We start from the raw sequence: 17,417 nt of genomic DNA, 5'->3' as shown, positions 1-17,417 counted from the left end.
TTTAATTCTGTTTGTAAATATGCTTTTTCATGCAAAGTATTCAATTTTACCTGTAAATCTTCAAAAATGTGGTGCGCAAAAATAAATTAGAACACAAGTAAGCATGAATCTTAGTTGACATTTAGTATCTCGCCCAAATCCATTAACTGCTCCAAATCCGGTGGTAACTTACAGTGAGCCATTATAAACGATTTCGTTTGTGTACCCACCATCGCTGACGCACCTGCTACCTAAAAACGCACCCTCTCGCTACCGCCCGGGCCACCCTGTCGTGACTCAGATACCATTTGTGTTTCTCAGAGGGGCATTTATTCCGAAGTTGGGCGTCCGCTTTCGTCACGTTTTTTTCGCTGTTATCTCCTTTCCACACTTTCTGCAATTTGTTATTAGGTTCATTAATCCGTGCTCTTCACAAACTTTTAAAAGATTTTGCTCGTTATCGACGTATTGCTTCACAAATGTTAAGACTGCTAGTTCATTGCCCTTGTACATTCGCCATGTTGATAACATAAATGCTCGTTTCTTTCCCACAATACAACTGTTCGGTTACCTTGCGGCAAGTAGTTCCCTCCGCTCGCCGTATAGTCCCATGTTTATAACCGCTTATATATAACAAATAAACAGATTTTTCGTAACTTTTATATTATCAAGCACACAAACGATCAAATTATCCATATCTTTCCTGTAAATTTTAAAAATTTTGCTGGAAACGGACGCCCAACTTTGGAATTTAACCCCTCAGTGGCCACCTAGCAGAAATTGGTTCGTGTTTTATGCACTGTAGTTTTATACTATACGTGAACACTGTATTTATACCCATCACGATTACAAATAATCGTAATCACTACCAAAGGAACCACAGTCACTATCAAGTGATTTAAGGAGAAACTACTTAACACCTCGAATTTTACCCAAACAACTCTGGCCTCCAAAATTATGCCGGACGTGCCTTTATATTTTTATGCTGCACCAAAATGCAATTTTTTAACGAATATTTTACCGCGTTAGAACTAAACAAATTAAACATTGTGGCAAAATGTGCATTCATAGTCAGTAAAATAGTGTGTTTCTTACTGTTTGACAATGCGGTATGTTTTCTAAATTTTTGAGCTCAATGTGTAATTACAAATAATTTCATTAACAGAAGAAAAACTTGAGTACATGAAACTATGGTGTAAATTTAGCAAACGATGAGCGAATCTAAAACCTTATCTTTGTTTTCTTAAAGAAATGCAAAGCGTTCTGTAATTATATACGCACCTTTTTATATAATACACAGGAAAAGATCCGTAAACAAACCACCAACTAGCATAGAAGTCAAAATTCCAATCTCCAATGCTTCGCGCTTTGCATTTGTTTTGTACGTTTTCACAATGTTGCTTGTTCCTGTGAGACAAGATTACAAATTTCTTTTTACTCATATTTTGACTAGAATGTTGTAACATTGGTACTAGTTTATTTTTAATCCAAGAGAAAAATGTATTTTGTCTGGGTAAATATTTTACGTTATTCTCTCCTATCAATATTATTATTATACATTATTTTTCATTCTTAGTATTAGAGAAAACATAATGAAAACATAATAAAATCTTATGAACCTGGCAACATTTATAAAAGTGCCGATCGAAAATAGAAGCAGAAGAAAGGAAGCTGGAGTGGTGAAGACGTAGTTTGATGTCAAAAAATATTATATTTTATTGAAGAAGGTTGAGTAAATATTGAAATTTTTGTGTATTGACAGGTAGTTTGATGAAATTACGTTTAACAAGTGCGATTATGATCGATCGGTAAATATTTCTACGCAACGTTTGGATCTTCCATCTGGAAATTAATCAACATGGCTCCTCACAAAGGCAAGCAACTAACGAAAGGCCAGAAGCAAATAGTGGAAGAGAACGCAGCCACGCTCACATTTTATAGAAATTTGATACTAGGAGCAAATGGAATCTTCTTGGCAATTATGTGTTTCCTGTCCAATACTTTTAATGTGCAAAATATTATTTTATTCGTCCTTTCGTCGGCAGCTTATGCGTGTAGTTACCAGTTCATGGCGTATATGGCAAAAGCTACGTATACTGAATCAGGGCAACTTTTCGATAGCGGTGTTGATCTGAATATGGAAGGAGGACTTGCAGAGCATGTTAAAGACCTGATAATTCTCACTGCTGGATGCCAGTTGTTGTCCCTTATCTCGAACTATTTTTGGTGGTTATGGTTATTGGCTCCTATGAGAGGGTTGTGGCTTATTTGGGTGAACTTTCTTGGTCCGTGGTTCTTCCAACCGGCGCCAGAAGTAGATGACAAGAAAAAGAAAAAGGTGCAGTAGTGACATTTTGTTATTGGTGATTCTTTTGTGTGATATCACCGGAGTTTAGACAAACACGAGTTTGTTCTAGTTGGCTTTCGTCGCAAGTAATTTAATCTGGATCAAGCTTGCATTAGCATCGAGGGTTGGTATCCTTACGCAGACACGAAATTGACAGTACATTTAACTATGACAGCAAGCTGTTGGCAGGGTTCTAGAACACAGGTCCGCATCCATTGACTTATAATGAATAAAGTAATTAACCTGGCTGCTAATCCGCCTTCATTCGCTCCCGCGGCATTGCTATGTGAATTCAGTTTTGAGCTCTAATAAAGGAAGGAACCAGCGTGGGTACAGATTCACCTGCATGTGGGGTCCAGCATTCTAGTACCTTCCCCAAGCGGTCGTACTAAAAAGTAATTAAACAGAAATCTTCCGTGATACGAATACCTACCGTCGCCAGCGCGCCTGTTTTTTACGGATGCCCTAATGCTTGGGTACTCCAACTTCCCCTGCGCTGATGTAGACTAGATACAATATACTAGCATATGGTGACAACCTGACTCAGGTTGGTGCATGTTTTTCGCACAATGGACGTAATTGCGTACCAGTGCTACTTTCTACAGCAGAACGACACAAACTTTCGATGCTAATGTAAACTTGGGCCTTTCTTTTATATTGTTTCCGTATTCGTGCATACATTTTAGTAGGGCCTACCGTAGTAAAATTTCTCCAGGGACTTCGTTGGCTCGGTGATACACTTAAGTTACCTAACCAGAGCGCTCGGATGCATGTTTTTTTGTCGGGGCTTAACTACTGCATTCCACTATTTGATACATTATTATCGTTAATGTCTCTCGTAGTGTCGGGACATAATCGTAGGACGTTTAACTTACTGAGTTATGTTTAGCAGAAAGGTTCAGAAGCACGTTAAAAAAAAAAAAAAAAAAAAAAAGGAGAAATGGATGCTGCAAGTACTTAGTCCTAACATATCGTAACCTAAACTATCCTAATATAAGTTGAAATAATCAAAATTCTATAATTTTTTTGAAAATTATGCTGGACCCCCTAGACTAACATAATATGACATAAACTAACCTAATAATAATGATAGTGATAATCTGAACAGAAATCACCGAAATTGTAACGTGTCTTTAGAAAAAAATTGCTGGACCCTTTCTATTAAACGTAGTTCAACTTAAATCAGCAAAAGACATTCGCCGGACCACACGAAGATCGAAGAAAAAAGAAATGTACTACATTTGGTTAGCTTAGATTACGTTACGTTAGGTTAGGTTAGGTTGAGTTACAAGTCAATAAACTTCAAAATAGAGGCGTGTAAACTATTACAATTTAGAACAGAAATCCACTATTCATGTATAAATTCTACGTCTAGATGTGTTGCATAAGAACTAATTCAAAAACACAAACCAGCCCGTGCAAGTGGCCATTAAAAGCACGAATGCTATCTAAGCGAGTAAGAGCAGGGCGATAGCGTGGAAGTGCGTCCGAAGGAAGCAGGCGTGTCGGCGACGGTATACACGTGTAAGAGATAGTAGTATAAGCAGGTGAATTTTGGCAATGATTTGAGATTCAATAGCACATGTCATGGTTTCATACTAGTAACGTTCCACTTGTAAACATAAAATACAGCTTCTGTACACTGTCGTGGTGTCCTCGTAAGAGGTTGGGTTATAATTCGATAAAACTCAAAAACTACTTGCCACAACTTTGGCATATGCGCGCCATTTCTATATTGCCTTTCCTGTCATTAAATAAGTGTACATCTTCGCCAAATAGTTCAGCTTCAACATGCATTGCCGCTTACATCAAAAACAACCACACCTTCTTAACTTCAGTTAATCTCCTCACTTGACTTCCACCTATTTTTCATCAGAAACCAAACTAAATTTTCCAATTCACCCGGAAAACTTCGTAAAATTGTTCCGGCAATACAACAGTTAACCCGACTAAAATTTCTCCAAAATAAAAGTAAAAAAGAAAATGACTTGCATTGTGGATTCAGCCTGTCAGTCAAGGTGGAGGTCCAATTGGAACTTCCTTGTTCCATGTATGATTATCTGATTAGAACCAAAAAGTCTGACTTTTTGGTCCTAATGGGAAAACTTTGCGGTGGACAAACACCGTGTGCGTGGGTTTCTTCGGGGTTCTCCCATTCCATTCATTTCTCATCTTCACCGTCCTCTTTAGCCTAGCCGACATACCCGTGGGACGTAAAACTAACAAAATTAGTTTTTCCTAATGAGAAAATTAAACCGAGATTTTACCTTCTTGGAAGTGGCGTAATGGTTTGGAGAACGGGCTATAGTGTAAGTGTTTATTTCAAATTGAAAATCTTATCGCGATTCGAAGCCTACGTCGTACCTTCTGTCCTTTTCAACCTCGGTACTGCATAAGGATGTAAGATACAAGAATTCACTGTAACCTTACTATACCATTTTTGAAGACAATTATCCAATGAATCATTTGAATACAATGAGTTATGAGTCTTAAAACAAAAACCTAATGTACTGTAACTTTATGGTTTTATAAGTGTAAGGACATTGCTCATTACGAGGGGACGGAGGGGGGCAAAAAAAAAAAAAAAAAAACAACCTAATATGCAAAATCGATCGCTCAAATGCCGACCAATCGCGATTCAGGATCTGTCGTTTAGTGTATTAGTATTATGCAACATATATTTTGTTCTTATTTTTCCATTGGGCCTAGGCGAATTTAAACTGATAGAAGAAGTATCAGCCGAAAAAACTGGTTGACTGACATTGCATATTTTTGCAAAGGATGTTACGCATGAATAATTGTACCTCTAAAGGACACCTTTAAGCAAAGTGTAACTTCGGAGCTTTGTTAATGTTTTTTCATGTCCAGGTGACCTTTTTATTTACACTGTACCTAACCCCTGAAGAATTACGTTGTAAAACAATTCGATTGTTTTCTTCACATGTTTCTGTGATCCAGCTCTTCTGAAAGTGAGGGAATGATCGAGAACGACGTGCAATGTGAAGGTAAATTTTGCACAATGGTCTGCGCATCCGTCAGCTGCACCTGATTGAAGCCCTTGTTAACAGTAGGTCCCATTTTCATAACTCTGATGTTGCATGACACAAAAACTTGATATGTCTGTCCTTCTATAGTGTGCCCAAATTATTTAATGATAAATTCTATGGTATGTATATTAAATTAATGAAACAAATTTTAACTTTTGCAGCACCCGGAACTTCTACAATACTATCGTTGTGTGCTCGTGTAAGTCGTGTAAAGAAAATGAGCCCCAAATTCCCACTAGATTTTTTTTTTTCATTTCGTTTATTATTCGTCCAGTACCAACAAGAACTGCTGAACCGTTACTAGAAATCACGGGTAAACCTTTGAATAACTTTGAGATTAATGACGATTCCACGGAAAATACGGGTAACAAAATAGATTTTAGTAGTATGCTACCATTACAATATAAAAATAAAATTAGGTCTCACTTTCAGTGGAACTTCGTAAATACCAGAACTGTTTACTCAGTTGTCAATAAATTGAAAGTATCCAGTAGCGAAGACTGGTATGGACTTTCTAATAACTTATTGAAAAAAATTATTGACTTAATAATAGAACCCCTGGTTTACCTACTAAATTGGATGCTCTTTGAGGGAATTTTTCCAGATTGCCTAAAATATACTATAACTGTACCACTACATAAAAAGGATGATAAAAATGAGGTTAAAAACTATCGTCCAATCTCTTTAGTACCGATAGTTTCGAAAGTTTTTGAACAATGCATCAAAGATCAACTATCAACCTTCTTTGAAGAGAGAGAGCTTTTTCATTCCTCGCAATTTGGATTTAGAAAATGTCGTTCCACAGTTAAAGCTGTTGAAAATATAGTATCACAAGTATTAGACTGTTTTGAAAATAATATAAATGTTTGTGCAACACTATTAGATTTAACTAAAGCTTTCGATACAGTGTCACATGATATGCTCCTTTCAAAATTGCATTATTATGGGGTTAGAGAAAAAGAACTGTCTCTGATTAAATCTTATCTCAGTAACAGAAAACAGGCTGTTCGCGTTGGTAATTCAATTTCAGATTTTTTGCACGTAACAACTGGTGTACCACAGGGAAGTGTCCTGGGGCCATTTCTTTTTCTAGTTTACGTTAATGATTTTCCAAGTTTTTTTTCTTTTAACAGTGTCTTGTATGCTGATGATACAACTATCTTAACCATGGATAAAAATTTAAAAAATATTCAAATTAAAAACACTCAAATGTTAGAAGCGTGTTCAGTATGGCTAAATTGTAATAGGCTGCTATTAAATGAATCAAAGACGGATGTTTTGTATTTTCATCTTAATAACAAATACATGATTTGAATGAGTGTCATTCTGTAAAATTGTTAGGAATCCACTTGGATCCAAAGTTAAACTGGAACATACATACCGGTACTGAAAATCTATGTAGAAGACTATCTAGAGTTATATATTTATTACGTAAACTAAAAACTGTTGTTAGTGAAAAAATACTTCTGTCAGCTTATTATGCTTTCTTTCATTCTCTATTGCTCTACGGTATATTATTATGGGATAATTCAACTGGTGCTCAAACCGTTTTTAAATGGCAAAAAAAGGCAATAAGAGTGTTAAAGGGACTACGTGATGATGACTCTTGCATACCTTTCTTTAAAGAGATGCAAATCATGACAGTGCCCTCAATGTATATCTATAGCTGTCTCATGTATATTAAAGAAAACTTGGAAAATATCAGTACCCGAAATAAAATTCATTGCTATAACACAAGATACGGAGACGATCTCGATACACCATATTTCAGGTTAAGTAAAACACAAAAGAGTTATAAATACACTGCGATGAAGATGTATAATCTTCTACCTACAGAAATTCGTGGTATGTGTAATAGAAACTTCGAGAAACATTGTAAATCTTGGCTCATTGAAACAGCTGGGTATAGCGTTTTAGAATTTGAGAAAGAATTAAAAAATAAAAAGTGACTAGTTATGTACCTATATATTCAATGTATATATTTTGTATACTCTCTTGACGTTGTCTATTGCAACAAATGTTGTTTAACGACAATAAAAACATTCTATTCTATTCTTACAATACATGCTTCAGCTACATACCGATAAATAGGACCACTTTAAAAGGGTATAGCAGAGTAGGGCACATGACCCTCACAATACTCCTAGAGAGAGTAGGAGCGGCACATATAAAGATAATAAGAAGCGATTGATATTAGTGGCGAATCCATAGTGTTCGAGGTCGGTTAAATAAAGAATGATACTCTAGATGTCGTTTAAGTTCAAGTTTAGCCCCATTAATTAGTACCCTGGAGGATGAAATCGTGACATGGAAAAATAATTTAAAATGGCCGATAATTGTATGGAATCCATAGTTTTCGGGGTCGCTAAAATGAATAGTGACGCTTTCAATGACGCTTAAGTCCAAGTTTATTACATCTGCAGAGGGTGAGGTGGGGAAGGTAAAAACTAAAATACCAGAAATGACAGATTTGTGTCGAATTCATAGTTTTCAGGATTGGGAAATCGTCTGACCCGTGTGAAGATAATTATTATCCATTTCATGCTGGATTTTTAAATCATATCAATTTGATTAAAGGCGTATTCTGTGGAGTAGGGTGTTTTAATATTTATGCCAAAAGTAGAGTATCTTCTGTAGTTTTATCATTACTGATTGAAATGAAAATTTTAAGAAGGAAGGGGATTCAAATATTTCCCGTAATCGTATTTTTCCCGTCCGAAGAACTGGTATTTCAGCTAATTTTCTATACTTTCTTTCTTCATATTTAAAGCAGTGTTGTTTCTTGTTTGTTGGTTGGAATGGTGTTTGGCGTCCCTTTCAGCACCGAGGCTATGAGACGTTGACTTACAACTTAACGTGGTTCTGGACCATATTGTGAAATTCTGTTGATGCAGGTGGAAAGTAGAGCAGTTATATACGGGAACTGATTTTGTCCCATAACCGGTTTTATTATCAAACTGTTTGCTATAAAACAGAGTATAATACAGTTTTTTTTTTTTTTTTTTTTTTTACTTTACTTTACTTTACTTTACTTTACTTTACTTTACAAGTATAAAATTTGTTAATAATATAGGGTAAGCGGTTGTTCCAAATACCCAGGCAGCCTAAGGAAGGATCCCCACAGAGTTCCAAGCAAACTAAGTGAAGTGAATTTAGGATTCTCAATGCTCTATGCAAGCAGAGAGAGGTTAGGAAACCACAGAACTCTACGCAAGCTAAGTGGGTAGGAGGATTTAGAGCTCCAGGCAAGCTAAGGGAGGGGAGTTTGACCAGCTGAAGACATACCATATGTGGTGGTCTTCTGGATTTTTTATTTGCTCCTGTGTAGCGGTGGCGCTGATGTTTCTTCTCCATGACATGGCTAGTGGTGACGTTGGTGTTGTTCTCGTCTGTCTCTTGTAGTAAGTTTTAGTAGGGACGCATGTGGTTGTGTTCACAAATACAAGCACGTGTTGGTTGTTTGTAGATATAACTACGTGCAAGATATGAATTCCCGCCAGGAATCGAATCTACGTCCCCCAAACCGAAGGTGCGTACGCTAAACATATAGCCATGGTGGAGCTCTCCTGTTCTTGTGATCATATCACGGGAACGGTTAAATAGTGAAATTAAATTTGGAAGATATACTAGCCTGCGATGGTTGTGTTTTTCAACATTTGGTTATGGATTTCGATCTATTTGATGCGTTTAATCGAAAAAGGGCCTTAGTTTGTTTCCATCTCGTCAGAATTATTTGCAAATGGTAGTGTACCAAATGTAATATATGTCGAAAAACATCACAAATATGCAACTTAATGATGTTTCAACGAATCGATAAGTAGTCTCCAATCAGTGCTTTCGTATGGGATGTTAAATGTCTGTAACAGTTCACAGACATCATTGCAGAATACTAAGCCTGCTTCCGAAAAGTATGAAAGAAACAGTTGTTTTCTGTGCCTGAACCAAGGAAACGAAGTGTCAGTTGTGAACAAATTCTTTTCTTAGCCTGAAACCAAGCAATTCTGTCGCCTGGTTTGTGAGATGTAAGTCATGAATCAAATTGTTCAGTTCCGATTGTGTAAATGGTTGTGGTGCAAACGTGGCAGGTTCGTAAGTCTCGTCGTTCTCGTCGGTGTCTTCATGTCCTTCACTTTCGGAACCATCTACGTTAGGTAAATGTTCTGGTTATATGTCTGGACTATGAGGGACAGGACGTGACGCCGATAGCACATTTGGATAGACGATGTTCTTTTTGGTCTTGATATTGAAACCATAAACACTGGTTCAACAAAAGTTGCAATCAGCACTGTAATATTGTGGTTCGCGTCAGTCCATCGGAATACCAAATCTGAAAGCCTGTTGTTCTCCCTTTGACTACTGTCTTAATCCTTTAGCACTCGTATAGCAAACATAGTGGGGTGCCCATATAAGTTTTGTCTTTATGTCCTACTTGTACACCGAAATACGCGAGATACACTTGCTGCACGAATGTTGTTATATGTCTCTTTTGTTTTGCCAATATGAACTCACCACAAATGTAACGAAAGGAATCTCCAGACGTTGTACAACCTTTTGACGCCATGTCGAACACTGTGTTTTCTGCTCTACCGGCACACACACCTTTGATCACGGAGGATACGTACGAATGGTTGCACCAGCAGTAACAGTTGCAGTGTACATCACGTTTAATGACGCAAGTGGTGCCATCTGCCGGTTTATGTTGTCAACGATTCGTTTTCATCATTAACAAACAGATGGCAGCATTTCCTATGTCCTGACATCTATCCGTATGTCTCACATTTGTATTGTTTATAGACATATAACACAGTGTCATACATTGTGATTTTCAAACAATTCTGACGTGATGGAAACAAACTTCGGTCATTTTTGGATTAAGCGCACCAAGATATATAGGAATCCATCATCCAATATTGAAAAACATGACATAACCGAAATAATGCAGGCCTATATAGTTATTGTCTACTTCGACCTAAGTTTTTTTTTTATGATGTTGCTTTGATTAAAGGGCGTATCCAGAGGGGGTTATAGTTTTTGCCAAAAATACAGTATTTCAGGAGCCCGCCAAGCTATAAAGGTAGAACTTTGTCTATAAACTCATCAAAAATTCCTAGTAGAACATAGACTATATTTTTTAAAAATCGTTTTAAGGGGGAGCGGGAAGTTTTGTATAGTTTTTTTTTTTTTTTTCTCTCAAATTGAAATCGACGTTGTCCCTTGTTTGTGATCTCATGACAGGAAAATGACTGAACTGTTTGTAATGAATTTCGAAACATAGTTAGCATCTTCCGATAATCATGCCTGTTGTTCTGTATGGTTGCGAAACATGGTCACTTACTCTGAGGGAAGAACATAGACGGAAAGTATTTGAGAACAAGATCCTGAGACGAATATTCGGACCCAAGAGGAACGGGAATGGGGAATGGCGGAAACTTCATAACGAGGAACTACATAATTTATATGGTTTACCCAACATTGTTATGGTCGTCAAGTCTAGGAGGCTTAGATGGGCGGGTCATGTAGCTAGAATGGAAGAAAGTAGAAACGCTTTCAAAGTCTTGACTGGAAGGCCAATCGGAAAACGACCATTAGGAAGACCTAGGCGAAGATGGGAGGACAATATTAAGATGGATCTCGCAGAGATTGGAATACAGAGTAGAAACTGGATGCAGTTAGCTAAGGATAGAAGTCAATGGAGAGCTTTTGTGAACGCGGCATTGAACCTCCGGGTTCCATAGGCCATAGAATTAGTTAGTTAGTTAGTTAGTTAGCATCTTGTTCCAACTGGGCTTTCATCATGTCAGTTTGATTAAAGGAAGCATCCTAAGAAATAGAACGTTTCAAAACTTGCCCCTAAAATAGAGTATTTTATTGTTTCTTTATCATTAACTTTCTATACCCAATTCTTTCTATTTTTCCTGCATTTCTTTAGTATTTGCAGCTTTAAGTACGCTACTACTACATGATGACAATCAACCATTAACACCTAAACATAAAACCTTTTCAGGTGATTGTCAGGTCTTTCTCCGCATCGGATTGCAGACATAATGCGGAAAGAGTGCTTTAAGACGTTGCGCACTCTTTAAGCATTCTGTTAGTCCGTGTGAATCGGGGCTAAGTAAGGAGGGGGAAAAAAAACAGCACACCAGTTCTAATATATTTTATACGAACGGTTTGAAAAGTAAAAATTCGGTTGGTTGTAGCTTCATCACAGCTGAAAACAATTCGGAATTTAGTTTACATGCCCTGCGTTTAGTGTTAATAGTAGTTAAGCTTGCTCCACCTTTCGGTGCATCATGTGCTTATCTGCACTAAGTTACAAAACATTATTATAGGCCTGCAGATTGTTTTTCTTGAACACGTTCTAGTGAAAACATTCTTATGAGATGCCATCACTTACAACAACAGGATTGTATCGTCGTTGGTGCTGAATGCCGGAACATGTCGACATTTGGAGAAACGAACATACTAACATAGCAAGAGCGCCGCATTGGCGGAATTGCACTGGAATACTCTTCGATGCTTTTATTTTACTAGTTGTTTCCTTTAACTGATACGTTCTCATTGAGAAGCGGATTGGAACCAAGCTATCGAAAATATGCTCCGCTCAGTAAAATCTATTTTGGGCAATTGACAGACGCCGATGCGACTTGGTCGCCGAGATGAAGCAATGCTGAGATGCTTGCATATCTGACATTTTCATCTGACTGTTTCTTGTCTAGTGGGTAGCACTAATCGTCTGTGTATGGGAGCACGGTGGGTCCGTCGAAGAGTGTTCACCTCTGTTGCGTTGGGTCCCTGGTTCGATTCCAGCTCGCGCGTCGTGGACAAACACCGTGTTCGTTGATTTTCTTGGGGTTTTCCCATTTCCTCCCACTTGCTTCATTCCACTATTGCATTCATTTCTTTTCATCACTATTTCCTTTAGCCTAGCCGCCATAACGTAAAACTGAAAGATTTTAATCGTCCGTATTGTGCTGCCCCACTGAGTATTTAGGACAGTTTTATAGAACGTCCAAGCGAATAATTTGTCACTGGTAGACCGCTTACATCTAATGCTTGAGGTCCCAGGTTCGATCACCGGTGAACAACATCGTGTTCGTGGTATTTCTTGGGGTATTCCTGTTTCCTCTCTTATTTTCATTCACCATTTCTTTCATCATCATTCACTTCCCTTAATCATCCGTTTCCCTTAGCTTAAAGGGCGTAACGTTAAACTGAAAGATAACATAACATTTCATTTCGTTTTTGTAAGATGTCTATAATACCGAGCCCTCAAAGAACGTTTAGGACTGCCTAAAAATCTTAATCAGGCTCACCTGTTCTTTAATGATCGTTTGTTTTCACTTTTGTTGGTGAGACTGAGATAGTTAACCTACTCTTGAGATGGTAAGTCCATGTCAAGTGGTTGAGGAAAGAAATACGTCTTTGCTTGGCATTTTTTTTAAAATCTGGTTTTTGATGTGCAGTTATCCTACCATGTCGTTAGGTCAAAACACTTTTTTTTTTTTCTGACTAGGTTTCGAATGGGAGCCATATTTGCTATCGAAGATACACCATTTGATGGTGTTGTAAGGGGTTACCGAATCTGAAGTACCAATCCCAGCCCGTAGTTATTCTATCAATGTGGAACAAAAACTAAAATGGTCATCAAATTGTAAGCTACAAGACTATGTGTTGGCCATTATCGTCCATGAAAAGTAGGTTTAAAAAAGTAGGTCATTGATGTTAAAATTTCCGAGTTGTGTAGATGATTTTGGTAAGAAGGAAAATAATCAGGAAGGGGAGCTTTTCTGGATAAAGTGGTCTGATATAAATATACTCATCCACCAAGTTTCAACCCTTAGACATGTTCCCCCCCCCTTTTTTTTATAGATATTATTAAAGGTGAAAAAAGTGCGCACTGCACATGTATATATATCTCTAGTGGGGACATGATAAAAATATACAATTCCTCCCCATAAGAGGTCTGTATGATATTATTAAGTGCCAAAAAAGTATGAGATTAAAAAAAAAAAAAAACAATTGTCGAGCAACATGCATTGGACCACTTGACATGCCTTTTTTTTTACCCAGAGTTATTCTTTATTACTTTTTCCTGCTGTGTTAGTAGTATTGCTATTTTTTTTTCATATTTTATATCGTCGTTTATTCTTTTAGCTTGTTTACACCTCTTACCTGGAATTTAGTTTTTTTTGGGGGGGGGAGCGCGGTGGCTCAGTGGTAGAGCGTTCACCTCCGGTGCTTGGGGGTCCCTGGTTCGATCCCAGCTCGCGCCGTGTGGACTTTGTGGTGGACAAACACCGTACTCGTGGGTTTTCTCGGGGTTCTCCCGTTTCCTCCCACTTTATTCATTCCACCATTTCACTCATTTCTCATTATCACCGTCTCCTTTAGCCTAACCGGCATAACTGTGGGACGTAAAACTAAAAGATTTCATTTCATTTTTTAGTTTTTTTTTTTTTTTTTTCAATCTCTTGAGTAAGCAAGAGATTTCGACAAATTTATGCTTGAACTCTGTTTTCTTAGGAGTTTTATTTTGAATTTTTAGTGTACAGGATGTGTCAGGCATTGACTTTGTCGTGATGAAAACATGTAGCGTTGCTGCTAACTTTTGTATTAGGCACACAGTAATCAACCAATCAAGAAAGACAGCAGGAGAAGGAGAGTTACTTACGAAGGTCTCAGAGAGGGCCGAAATGATAGGCTATGAGTAGGAGTAGTCTATTTCGTATACAAAGTTAATGTTTGTTATTTAACCATGAATACAGACCATCACAAACTCGCATGATCTAGGATCGAATCACGGAAACCTCATATCAGAAGTTAGTACTCTATCCCCTGAGCCAAGCTTCCTCGTCGCTATAAGGTTCGCTTACGCGGTATTCGGGCGGTTACGTATGTGGTCGGAATCGGCAAGGTTCTAGAATACAGGGTCCGCTCCAGAGATCAAATAGGTGAATTACAACAATGTAAACTATTTCAAACTAGTGTGCCGGTGCTGTGTCATCAGTTATAGCTCAGAATACGAAATAAATAAATGCAACCAAATGGGGATGGAACTGATGCACAACACGGTACTTAACTGTAAAATTATGGTTGAATTTAAATAAAATTCAAATGTTTCTAATTTAGAAAATGACTAGTTGAGGAAAAGGGTGAGAGAAAGAGAAAGGTTATGACTAAAAGATAAAGGATGAGCACTAGCCTGATAGATCCAACAGGGCTGGCGTCGTCCTGGTCATCTGGCACGATGAAAGGTTTGCCGTGAAGGAACCTGGATCTTCTGGTAACAGCCAACAATTGGAATTCAATCCTGCTGGACTGCTAGGGGCGTCGAACTCTCTCCATGATGCGTCTCTGGAATAATGCTTCTTTAGGATGTCCTCTTACATCTTCATTACTCTAATCTCAACTGACCAAAGTATCTGCGGCGATGAACCGGCAGAATGGTATTCTTTAAACTTGGAGTCGGTGGTCCTCCAATGGTGGGATCCGCTTCTCTCCGATGATCCTGCACCTGTCTCAACTTCGTGACGAATACCCCTTGTTGTTCTGTTCCTTGTGGTTTTGATCAAGAATGATGACCTAATCGGGAAGTATCAGGCTGTGCTTGAAGGTATGTGGAAAGGAAAGAAGGAAGCTAGTCGAGTTTATTTAACAAATATGCAATTACAACAGGTGTCTGAGAATGTACACTTCTAGTCAAAGTTTTCAAAAGTTCGTGTTTCTTTATATCCAATACATAGTTACTTCACACTAGTAACTAATCAAAATACCACTTGCATAAAAGGATTTCGTCCAATCTACATTATAAAATAACAGTGCCCTCCCCCTCCCCCCTCAAACATATATTATTTTAGAATGTATATTGTTTGAACAAATCCTTCAATGCAAGTGAAATTTTGGTTAAGTAATAATTTCGAATAAGTTATTTTGTTGTAACTCACCCATCTTGCCCTTAAAAAAAAAAAGAAACCAGGAACATCAATATCAGACGATGGGAAACAATATACCCATTGCAAACAAATGAATTTCAAAGAATACCACACTGTGTGTCAAAAAAATTAAAAAAAAAAACTACACAAACGCAATAGAATCAAGAAATAGAACAGTAAAAGAAACTATAAAATGTACACAGAACACACGAGGTATAAAGCAATATATTGCAATATATAAATACTTCGACAGATTCACACAATACAATCACATACCGCGTCATGTACCGCCAAGGCACCAATGAACAATTCAACATCTGCTCCGAATACGAAAACGAAACTGAATGGAATTTCGAATAAAATAAAATAAAAAGGAAATTAAAATAAAATGTATGCACCTAAAATCAAAGAAATAACAAAAAACTTAATTTAAAAGTATAATTAATTAAAACATTATTATTACTTTATGTATAAAACAATAGACCTACGGTACATACACCCTCCATTCCAAAAGAAACCGAACTTTTGAAAACAAATAGTACCACTAGTGCCATCTGTTGTAATATTTTACCGGTAGATGGCGTAGTCCCTCATTGACAACTGGTATAAATGTCATGACATTTGGATGCACGGCAACAAAGTTATTGCGTTTCAACTGTCAGTGTGTTGTGTACATCGGTCGGAAAATGAGTTTCAAACAACGAGCTGCAATTGAGTTTTGTGTTAAACTGGGTTAAACTTTTAGTGAAACGCACCAAATGCTACAAAATGCATATGGTGATGAGTGTCTATCCCGTACGCAAGTTTACGAGTGGTTCAGGCGATTCAAATCGGGTAGAGAGACGCTGGATGATGACGAAAGATCAGGCCGTCCCAGAACCGGATTATCGGAAGAAAACATCGAAAAAGTGCGTGAATTCATCAAACATAACAAAAAATCGTCGGTGAAAGTTATTGAAATGGAGTTAGGCATTCCTCAAACAACCGCATACCGCATTTTGACAGAAGTTTTGGGCCTTAAGAAGGTTAATTCGCGGTTTGTACCACACAAACTCACCGAAGACCAAAAAGTTGATCGAATTGCGCATTGCAAAGACATCGTTAAAAGTGCTCGGCAGGATCGAAACTTCTTGAAATCGATTGTAACTGGTGACGAGACGTAGTGTTTTGAATATGAGCCCGAAACAAAGCGGCAAAGTGCTGAATGGAGAGCGCCGGATGAAGGAACACCCAAAAAAAGTCGCTTGGTGAAGTCAAAAGTTAAGGTGATGCTGATTTGTTTTTACGATTCAAAAGGAATTATCCACAAAGAATTTGTTCAGCCCGGCCAGACAGTCACTGGAGAGTTTTACTTGGGCGTCATGAAGCGTTTGCTGGCAAGAATTCGTCGTATTCGGCCCGAATATCGCGAAATCGGCAGTTGGACTCTTTTGGACGATAATGCACCATCACATCGTTCGCGACTTGTAACTGAATTTTTGGTCAAAAATCACATTATTCGGTTGCATCATCCGCCCTATTCACCAGATCTCGCTCCGTGCGATTTCTATCTGTTCCCGAAACTGCATTTGGCGATGAAAGGAAAGTGGCACGCATCGATTGATGCCATTGAGAAGGCGACGACCGCCGTCCTAAAGACCATTCCAATAAAGGACATGGAGAAGTCGTTTGACAACTTGCAAATATGTGTATCGATGCAGAAGGGGAATACATTGATTAATAAAAATGATTTGTTCCAAAATGTACATTGCTTTTTTGTTTTTTTAAAACGTTCGGTTTCTTTTGGAATGGAGGGTGTATGACTAGTATGGTTAAGTAAAACATGGTAGTGGACTGTTCAAAGATTGAAGTTGAGTGTTCTTAGTTTCGTTAATAATATATTTCAACGATAAAAAGGTCCAAAAACTGGAAGAAAAGAACAGAGAAAAGAATAACGAACGAAAAGGAACCCAAACAAGTATTATACGTATAATATATTTCATTAGTTTTATAAAGGGAGACCTGTGTTCTAGATCCCCACTTTAAACTGTAGGTCCACGTCTCATATAGCATCGCTGCTCAACGAGACGCTAAGCCTCAAGTCAGCTCAACTCTACCTCTAAACCAACG

General features: G+C 37.8%; 2 protein-coding genes across 7 annotated transcripts in view; one reads left to right on the top strand and one right to left on the bottom strand.

Annotated features, from left to right (window-relative positions):
• Positions 1-1,460, bottom strand: part of LOC145683661 (uncharacterized) — a 77,193-nt gene extending 75,733 nt beyond the window's left edge. The window contains exon 1 of the mRNA XM_081755000.1: positions 1,261-1,460. Coding sequence (XP_081611126.1) covers positions 1,261-1,445 — 185 coding nt within the window. The 5' untranslated portion in view covers positions 1,446-1,460. The remainder of the gene's footprint in view (positions 1-1,260) is intronic.
• Positions 1,461-1,555: 95 nt separating this feature from the next.
• The window catches only part of LOC145683662 (transmembrane protein 208-like), a 30,992-nt gene continuing 15,130 nt past the window's right edge, over positions 1,556-17,417 (top strand). The window contains exons 1-2 of one of the 6 annotated variants that reach the window (XR_014131159.1): positions 1,617-2,317; positions 5,285-5,393. Coding sequence is in view for 2 of the 6 variants with exons in the window: in XM_081755001.1 (XP_081611127.1) it covers positions 1,838-2,317 (480 nt within the window). In the remaining 4 variants the exon portion in view is untranslated. Of the gene's footprint in view, positions 2,318-5,284; positions 5,394-17,417 lie in introns of those variants that run through there. The other 5 variants (XM_081755004.1, XM_081755002.1, XM_081755001.1 and 2 more) reach the window with 5 other exon arrangements.

Source organism: Thermobia domestica, chromosome 4, assembly GCF_964235325.1.
Source record: "Thermobia domestica chromosome 4, izTheDome1.hap1.1, whole genome shotgun sequence".
Taxonomy (NCBI): Eukaryota; Metazoa; Arthropoda; class Insecta; order Zygentoma; family Lepismatidae; genus Thermobia; species Thermobia domestica.
Note: the sequence above shows the minus strand (reverse complement) of the source record. Positions and strands in the feature narration are given on the sequence as shown.